The sequence below is a fragment of the Primulina huaijiensis genome, unplaced genomic scaffold, assembly GCF_012295235.1.
Source record: "Primulina huaijiensis isolate GDHJ02 unplaced genomic scaffold, ASM1229523v2 scaffold42537, whole genome shotgun sequence".
Taxonomy (NCBI): Eukaryota; Viridiplantae; Streptophyta; class Magnoliopsida; order Lamiales; family Gesneriaceae; genus Primulina; species Primulina huaijiensis.
In genome coordinates this window covers 177,401-187,242 of record NW_027360215.1, presented here as the reverse complement: position 1 = coordinate 187,242, position 9,842 = coordinate 177,401, and the positions used below count along the sequence as shown (strand labels likewise).

Below are 9,842 nucleotides of genomic sequence, written 5' to 3'. Positions count from 1 at the left end.
ACACTAGTAGAATTTTGGGTTTTTACTTCGTCACTAGTTACTTCGGCGATTGTTAATAATGAAGTAGTATATACCAATCAACTTCGGTAATAACATCGACGAAGTAAAAAATTATTTTTTACTTCACAATTTAAAAAACACGGGCTTCACTTCTAATTTTTTGTAACATTTTACTTCGATAGATTAGTTTTGATGAAGTAAAAACTTAAAAAAAATTTAAAATTTATATTTAGTGAAGTAAAAAAATGAACCATAATTTTAATTAATCTCCCTTAAATTATCTCTTAATTCATCGAGATCCTTATTGAAAAAAAATCGAGATTTGCGGATACACACTTGTAGATTCGTGTATATACTTGTGGATTTGTGGATATATACTCGTGGATTCGTGGATTTTCATTATTTTTAGATGGATAATTTATGAATCAAATTAATATATAAAAGTTATATATGTGTGTATGTGTGTACATAGTGTATTATTGTATATTAATTAAATTATTTTGATAAAATGAAAAGTGTAATTTTCACTTCACTATTTTATTAAATTAGTGTGATAATGATAAAAAATTACTTCGTTAAATTAGAATTGCGTTGCAATAAAATATGATTATTTACCTCAACACTAAATTAAATGATGAAGTAATAAAATACAAAATAACTTTTCATATTAAAATTGTGTCGAAGTTAAAGAAAGAGAATTTACTTCACCACAATTCAATAATTGTGAAGTAGTTCTCTATTAAATACTTCACTATATACAAACAAATGAAATTTTTTTAAATACTACTGCGTTTAAAAAACTGTGCGACGGTTTACTAAAACTGTCGCTAATTAGCGACAGTTTTGTTAAACTCGTCGCTAATTAGCGACCCTTTTTTATAGCTGTCGCTATTAGCGACGGTTTATATAAACTGTCGCTCATTAGCGACGGTTTATAACAGCCGTCGCTAAAGTAAATCGACGACAGGTTGTAAAAAACTGTCGCTAGTAGCAACGATTACAAATAGCCGTCGTTAATTAGCGACAGACTTTATGTCCGTCGCTAAATAAATCGGTGACAGTTTATATAACCGTCGCTAATTAGCGACATGTTTAGATATACTGTCGCTCATTAGCGACAGTTTATTTTATACTGTCGCTAATAGCGACAGTTTTATCACAAAATCGTCGCAAAGCACCTATAAAATGCCACACTCCTACCTATTTTCCACCACACACCACTTCACATCTTCGGTCTATTGTTCTCTTCTGCCCGATTATTGTTTCGCTTTTTGTATGGTAAATATTTTAGCTTTTATTTTAATTTTAGATCATGAATTTTAATTTTTTTCCTTTATTTTATCATAAAGTTAAAATATTTTTATAAATTATTTATAAATTCATAAATGTGATATTTAGATGAGTTGAGAAAATTATTTAAAACTAATTACGAGTAATCACAAAACTATATATTATTTATTGAATTATGAAATTTTTTATTTTAAAAATATTAACATTAGCGACGGTCTTTTAAAATTAAACTGTCGCTAAATAGCGACGGTTTTAATCAAAGCCGTCGTTAAGTACTTAGCGACAGCTACCTAAACCGTCGCTAATTAGCGACAGTTTATTTTTAAAAGACCGTCGCTAAGTAGCGACGGTAAATGTAAACCGTCGCTAAACAGCAACGGTTTTTTATTCCGTCGCTAAATCAATTACTTCACAATTATCCGAAGTTATAACAACACATTTACTTCGTTATTCAATGTAAATTATGTAGTTATGTATAAGCTATTACTTCTGCACTTTACAAAATCGATGACGTCTAAGACGTTTTTACTTCGGCATCGGTCTAATTTCGGACCGGTTTTCCTCATTGAACCGGTCAACGACTTCGCTAATTTCTTAGATACGACTTCGGTGATAATGCGAAGTAAAATGATACTCTATTACTTTACGTGCGTCTACTTCGGCAGTTATCTACCTATTACTTCATTGAATATGCGAAGTAAATCAAGGAAATTCTACTAGTGTGTGTAATAAAGTTTTTTACTAAAAGAAAGGCAATTTTCTATCAAGGTTCAAACTATTAATTCTGTGGATAATCATCATGTAATAAAGTTTTTGAATACTAAAAGAAAAGCTTGCTAATTTGGTAATCCTGGATAATAATTTCAGCTAGTAATCCAAGAGGAAAAAGTTATTGTCTATAAATTATAAACAAGTCTTAATTAAATTTAATTATCACCCTGCAGCATAATTTATAAAGATGGGTATTTTTGGTAGTCCACGTAACTAAAAATTATTGATGGGCTTCCTCAAAAAACATATATACTTAATTGGCGGAACAAAAATAGTAGTTTTATTATTATTTTTTCAAAAAAAAATCTCTTTTTTTGGAAAAAATTAAATTTGAATATACAAATATACACACCATTTTGGGTAGAGGCCTCAAATTCTAATCAAATTTGACCCGTACTAAGGTTTTGTTTTCGGCTGGCTTTGTGTCAAACTAAACGTGGTCTATTCCAAGATCACAAACGACCAACTCGGCGCCATTTAACTTGTGGCCCAAAGGAAATGGAATTCATTCAACATACCGAACATCTTCTATAAAGTTGCGTTTGGATGAAAGGATTTGAATTTGTTGGAGGATTTGAAAAATAACTCTACAGTGAGATGAATTTGAAACCAACCACAATAATTAAAAACAGAATAAGTCTCTTATAAGATTGTCTCACAGATTTTTATTCGTGAAATCGATCAACACTGCTTATATTTATAATAAAAAGTAAGTTTTTTTCATTGGTGACCCAAATAGAATATATGTCGCACAAAATTGACCAATCAGACAATCTCACATTGATTTTTTTGACTAGTTAAGATTTGAAATTTAATAATTAGTTGAGATTTGAAATTTATTGTTTTCTAATTCATCAATCAAATGCAACATAAATTTAATTATAAATCTAACAACTATTTCTTTGATCTCTTCTTTTGAGAAAAGTTTGCTACTTAAACCTCTTATTACATTTTTTTTTTCAACTGGTAAACATTATTTTTGTATCCTTGCAATTAATATCAAGAAATTGGATCAAATATGACCAAAATTTCGATGCAATCAAATTAATTAGTAATAACAATCTTATCAAAAGGCGTGACGGCAGGCGAAAGTGTGGGTGTCTAAGTCTTTAAAAACAAATAACAATTCGCTTAAACAAGCAACGTGTTTCTTACAAGAAAACACTTGAAATTTATGAACAAAGTCTTCTTCATGGTTGAAAGAGAGGGACTAGCCCAATCCTATCATTTAATACGTCAAGTCTATTTTTAATTTGCTCGTGGTATTTCGAAAATGTTTTTAGTCAAGATTTTGAAACGTCTGAAATTAAATTTGACATATGTTTGAAAAGTATCAATTGCATAATTTTACATGCATTTGAAAAATATACCATAAACAATGTGCATGGTGCAAAAAACTTTTTTGTATGGTGCAATAGTGACAAATTAGCCAGCAATTTATCCAATAAGGGAAGATTTTTTTATATTTTTTGCAAAAAAACTTTTTTGTATGGTGCAATAGTGACAAATTAACCAGCAATTATCCAATAAGGGAAGATTTTTTTATATATTTTTTTTAAAAATAAGCTCGTGTCAACTTCATATGAAAAAATCAGACTTAAAGCTTGTACCATACGCCTAGGAAACCTTTACAAAGCCGCCGATGAATAATTTATGAGTCCACGATTTCTTGGTCAACGATTAAGAACATACAAAAACAACTAATAGAACTTCAATCTTTTGATCTCTACCAAACAAGAATAACCAAACTTTTATACGAAAGAATTCCAAATCCAGAGCAGCTCATGGTAATCAACCACAGCTGCCTAATCCATTTCACAATGAAAACTTCGAATATTGCTTTTATTTTTTTATTTGTCAGCATCCTCGTATCATTAGTATCGATCCCCGCCGGAGCATCCAGGCCATTGCCCGACAACGTTTTCGGGCTGATTTCTGATGGGGTGGACGGATTTGACGATGAAAGCCAGTCTTCTGTGATAAAGATAAAAGGGACATCGTTGGATAGTTCTTCTCCGGTGGACGAGGAAGGGAAGTGCGAGCAAATGTACGGGTTCTTGCCATGTTCTTACAGCGTAACTGGACATCTGTTCTTGATTCTGGTGTACGAGTACCTGTTGTTTCATGGTGAATCCTATGTTGCCTCGGGAGGGGAGAGAATCTTCAAGATCCTTGGTCCTGGTATTTTTGGTGCCAGTGCTTTTCAGGTCATAGGATCTCTGCCAGAAGCCTTGATTCTTCTTGGTAAGACAATACTAACTAATCCATCAATCAATTTTTTTATCATTTCTTTAGAACCTAACTGGTTTCTGGTGTATTTTTTTTTACTTCAAACATAGGTATTTACAAATATTTACAACAATATTGCAACAAGGGGAAAGCAATCGCCTCAGTTCTAATATTAATATACATCAAATTAAAGTTTTTTTAAATAGGTGTCTTCCAATATTTTGATGGACAAGTGGTGGATAACATTTGCAATCTCTAACAATAATGGTGCCTCTATTATGCCATGATCAACATCAAAAGTCCATCCATCGTGGCCCATTTGAGTTTACTTATATAATTATCAAAATAAAATTTGTACGATTTTTCGATTTAATTTATGAAAAGATATTTTTTTTACGATAATGGTCGAGCATATACCGCCATTTGTTTAGAAATTTTCTTTTAAAAAAAGAATTTCAAGGGAAAAAACGGTTAGCTTCTTCGTTGCCGCTCTGTTTTCAGCATCTGGGCTATTGAGCAGTGAAGAGCTAGCTGAAGAATACGTGTTCACGGGTGTTGGATTGCTCGCCGGATCCACCATTTTACTTCTCACTGTGATCTGGGGGACCTGCATTATACTTGGCAGCCAAAATTTTCGCGACCCATCACATTTCAACCCTTCGGATAAAAGAAGCCACAGCAGTTTGGAGAGGTTTTTGATGTCAAAATGGCCAGGTTTGTCGAAAAATACTGGGATATATTGGCTTGATTATTTGTGTTTTCTGTTTGAACTTGTTTGGTCTTCGGTCTGCTGCAGGTTACGGTGTGGTTACCGATATGGGCACCAGTGTCACTGCCAGGATTTTGCTTATCTCTGTGATACCATCTATGATCATCCTGATTCCCGAAATTTTTGGTTTGTCTTTGGCTGGAGAAAGAGTGGTTGTGATAATTACTCTTTTTGTTTCCATCACTTTCCTCCTTTCTTACTTCTTCTACCAGGTATTCTTTTTTTTCAGATATCGTTTTTCTCTTGATATCGATATCTTTCAATCAACTTTCCAGTTTCCTGAAGGTTAATTTCGTCGAAAAATAAAAAAAAAGTTATAAATGCTTGAATCTATGGGAAATTTTGATATTAGCATCAAAGTGCTTGCCATTGGTTGGGGATTGATCTTGAATTATCATAGAAAACATTTGATAGCCATGGAATTGTTTATATATGTAAATGGAATTTCTGACCCAAGAAGTTGACGAATGGATGAGTTAGTATGTTTTGATTACGTGAGACTTGCAATTTAGAAAATTTTAAATATGAAATTCTATGCAACTTCTGCCCATGTTTCTAAATCTTCATGCTTGAGAAAAATTGGATACTGGCTAAAGCCAGTGCTTGATTGTGGGGGCAAAAATTAGCAAATAAGCATGTTTTATTTTTCAATGCGTTTGCGTGTTTTTCAAAATAAACTCTTCTACACCATTTGCTCCATCTTACTTTCTGTAGTAACATCTAAATCACATCGATTAGCTTCCTCAACCATCCATGCAACTTAAACACCTTCTGCAAAATGATACATACACCGACAAGTGGATCGTGTCCTTCCAGTTATAATACTTTTTCCATAAACCGTGCAGTTCTTTCAGCCATGGATTCAAAGGAGACGCCTGCTATATGTAAAGCATGAATATTTAGTGATTGACATTCTAAAACGTGTGCAAAGCGAGACGATGGGAAATCTGTTAACTGAGAATGGATCACCAAATATATCGACTATAAGAAGGTGCTTCCTACTCACAAACTCAGCATTTTTTTTCTTCAGTTTGAAATTCTTAATATCAGTACAAAATTCTATTGCAGTATATTCAAGGAAAGAGATCGAGATGGAGACAGTCTTATCTCATTCTCTGAGTTAAAAGAATTTCTAAAAGATATCAAGTTCAGAAATTTCCAGTCGGACCAAGATATTATAGTTGCTGATATAATGAAGGACTTCGATGCTGACAGTGACCAGAAAATTACCATGGATGAATTTGTCCACGGAATGATGAAATGGCTTGATGATACCAAAGAAACAATGAATAAAAGATACCACTCGGTAAAATCACTGAAGGACTTGTACAAGGTAATTTACTTTTTAATTTTCTGGAACTTTAAGGTTCCGGTTTTAAAAATTATGTCGCTGATTTGTGACTTGAATCCCAACAGGTTCTTAAACCTTGGATTGCAAAGAAAAGGGAGGAACGTGATATGATGAATCGTCTGATTCCAGATATTTTAGAAAATCTTCAAAGCTCAATTTATGGTAACCTTTTGGCAGAGGATGGGACTCCGGATGTTCCTGCTATAAAAAGGTATCACTCTTTAAAAAATAAAGTTTTGTCAGAAAGATGAGCAGGCTGCGTGAAAGGTCTCATTTCCTGCAAAACTTTTATCCATTCTCATGCACAGTTTCTTGTAGCATTTGGTTTGATTAAACTTCTTTAATACTCTTGAGCAAAGAGTTTGTTCACAACTTATTATCACTGCGAAAATGTAGGTTGTTCAAAAAGATCGACCTTGACAAAGACGATTGCATATCATACGATGAATTGAAGCAGTTAATGACAAATATGAAGTTCGGCATGATTACTTATGATGCTGACATTGCAGCTTCCAAAATAATGGAAGAACTTGATGCAAGTGGAGATCATTTAATTGACGAGGAGGAATTTGTCATGGGTTTATCAAGATGGCTGAACACAACTTACAACCCAAAACTGGACTCAGAAAAGACTGAAGAAGACTATTATCAAGTGAGTAAAACCTCTATAATACTTCAAATTCTGGTTTCGGTTGTTATTGAGCAGATCGATATATGTATAATCTGAAAATTTTATGCAGAAAACATGGGAACAGACTGATAAACTCATAGATGACAAGTTCGTCGATAAATCTCCATTAGCATGGATGAAAGCTATAGGTCTTTTGGTACTCGGGATTGTTGTACTTGGGCTCCTAGCCGAACCTCTTGTACACAGTGTTCGTGCTTTCTCTAAAGCAGCAAATTTGCCATCATTTTTTATTGCTTTTATTTTTATCCCATTGGCTAGCAATGCAAGATTAGCCGTATCAGCTATCACTGAAGCCCGTAGGAAGAAGCTACACACTACTTCTCTGGCATTGTCCGAGGTTTGTTTTCTCACCATTAACGAGTACAAAATGCTCTTTACAAGATAAGAATTTGTTGTTTCCTGGACTGACGTTTTTGTTGAATAACCCAGATATATGGAACCGTGTTCATGAACAATATTCTGGGATTAGCCGTTCTTCTTTCCCTGATCTATTATCGTGGCATGTCATGGAATTTCTCGGCTGAGGTTTTCATGGTTCTAGTAGTATCTGCCATAATCGGATGCTTGTCGAGTTTAAGCACTGTTTTCCCTGTCTGGGTGGCACTTTTAGCTTATCTGCTGTACCCATTGTCGTCGGTCCTGGTCTATGTTCTTGGAGATTCTAGTTGGTTTTCCTAAGATCCCCCAGAGCAGCAGGTCTCACAAAATCTTCAGAACTTGTAAATTGTAAATCTTTACATAAATTTTGTATTGCCAGTTTTACAACTGATAGTATTTCATTTATTCTTGATTCCTTGTTGATTTAGCAGTCCGCCATTTGTTGATAACATTTTCAAGTATTACTCTTTGTCTGAATATTACATTGGTTAATATCGGTAGAAGGATGAAAATTTGTTTGTCAAAGATCGTATCTACGTGTTTTCTCAGGGGTGTCTGCCTCGATTTTACTATCTGAAAATTGAATATCTGGATGAATTATTCATATTCTATGCATTGAATCATACCAGGCTTTAGCACTTTAATTTAACATGCATTCAGATTTTTCTAATTATATTTGGCATTATATCTACATATATATCTGTACTATTAATAAATCAAGAGACCCCATTAATTAATCTCCTTTTGGTAAAGTCATTTTCATAATTTCAACATTACCCTCTATATTTTCATATAAAGTTGAAAATAATGAAGGCCATCTTAAAAATCATAATTAAAACCATCAAAATTTAAAATCATGATTTTATTTTGACATTTAATTAAAAACTAAATACAGAGCGAGATAGGTGAATACCTTTGGTGAAGCTTTTTTAATTTTTCAATTGTCCTTACACTAATATATAAATAAAATGTCAAGTTTATAATATAAATTGTCTCTAGTTTAGTGGATAGAGTATCTCTTTTCAAGACACATTTTATTGATTTTGTTTTTCTCTATTTTTTAAAATTTATTATTTCGACAGTTTGATTCATCATTAATTTTCATAATTATCATATGTCTCTACTATAATCAAATCAAATCGTGATATGTAATAATCTCAAAATGAGTATGACATATTGTTAATTTTATAATTATGATATTAGTTTTTATTTGAATATAAAGTAAATTAATTAAAAAAATTGTACGAGTGCAAAAAGACATTGATTTTATAACATATATATTATAATCTAGAAAGTGGAGAAGAGTCGAACGTGAATCATTACATGAAAAACATTGGACCAAACCCTTATGTCTCAAAATTTCAATATATAAATGTCCTTTATATTGACAATCGTGGATTCCTTGGGGAAAAGTCCAAACCCTTGAGAATTGAATTTATATTGTAAATATGCATAAATACAAATATACAATAGTTTTCTGGGGCCTAATCGACTAGGACAAACGATCTTTATTTCCTCAAATAAAATATAATAAATTTCTAAAAATTATGAATTCTATAAATCATTATTCTCATCTTAGCCACATTTTTATCAACCTTCTTTTTTATATTTGTGTTAATAGTGTCACGCGTGTTACACTTCATATGATTTTAAATAAAACAAAAATTAATGTTCTTGTGACTCCGAAATTTTTTTATTTTAATTCAAAATATCAGTTGATATTCTCGTATAAAATTATTACACAAACTGCCGTGTTAATGGTGGAGAATTTTAACTACATCATTATTATTATTATTATTATTATTATTATTATTATTATTATTATTTGGTTTATATAAGGGGAGTAAGGTTTCCCATGATTATAGGCAAGTTACTTTTAAAAAATTTAAATATTTTTAAGTGTGAAAAAACCAACTATTTGAAATAATAAATTTACCAACTTGATAAACAAACATGTTATTTTTATTATTTTGTGAATTTTAAAATAAATAATATGATTACTAATATATTGGTAATAATACATTAGCAAAAAAATAGTAATAGTCAAAAGGACGATAAGGATTTAAATTATGAAATATAGTAATAGTAATTGGTTGCGCGGGTAGATTGGGTGAGCTGTGGTGGACAATCTATCGGAGCAGAGAAGTGTCATTTTCCTGTAAATATTTTAACATGATGAGATGATTATGACTTGACATGATCTCCATGATGATCTGGCCTGGTCTTCCCGGGTGGTCTGGCTTGGTCTGGCCTGGTGCTCTGGCCTGATCTCCCGGGTGATCTAGCCTGGTCTGTCCGGGTGCTCTGGCCTGGTCTCCCGGGTCAGACAATTTGCACACACCCAACAAGATAATTTCAGGGGG

General features: G+C 32.4%; 1 protein-coding gene across 1 annotated transcript; it reads left to right on the top strand.

Annotated features, from left to right (window-relative positions):
* The first annotated feature begins 3,696 nt into the window (after nucleotides 1-3,696).
* On the top strand, nucleotides 3,697-7,891 carry LOC140969709 (sodium/calcium exchanger NCL2-like). Its single transcript, XM_073431144.1, has 9 exons — nucleotides 3,697-4,305; nucleotides 4,792-5,004; nucleotides 5,087-5,271; nucleotides 5,905-6,050; nucleotides 6,128-6,392; nucleotides 6,476-6,621; nucleotides 6,807-7,062; nucleotides 7,151-7,438; nucleotides 7,531-7,891. The coding sequence occupies exons 1-9, from the start codon at nucleotides 3,846-3,848 to the stop codon at nucleotides 7,777-7,779; spliced, it is 2,208 nt and encodes a 735-aa protein (XP_073287245.1). The 5' UTR covers nucleotides 3,697-3,845; the 3' UTR covers nucleotides 7,780-7,891.
* Nucleotides 7,892-9,842: the final 1,951 nt, after the last annotated feature.

Coding starts and splice junctions, on each gene's coding strand:
- LOC140969709 (XM_073431144.1), top strand. CDS start 3,846: ATGGTAATCAACCACAGCTGCCTAATCCATTTCACAATGAAAACTTCG. Junction 6,051..6,127: donor AATATATCGACTATAAGAAG/GTGCTTCCTACT, acceptor ATTCTATTGCAG/TATATTCAAGGAAAGAGATC. Junction 6,393..6,475: donor CACTGAAGGACTTGTACAAG/GTAATTTACTTT, acceptor GAATCCCAACAG/GTTCTTAAACCTTGGATTGC.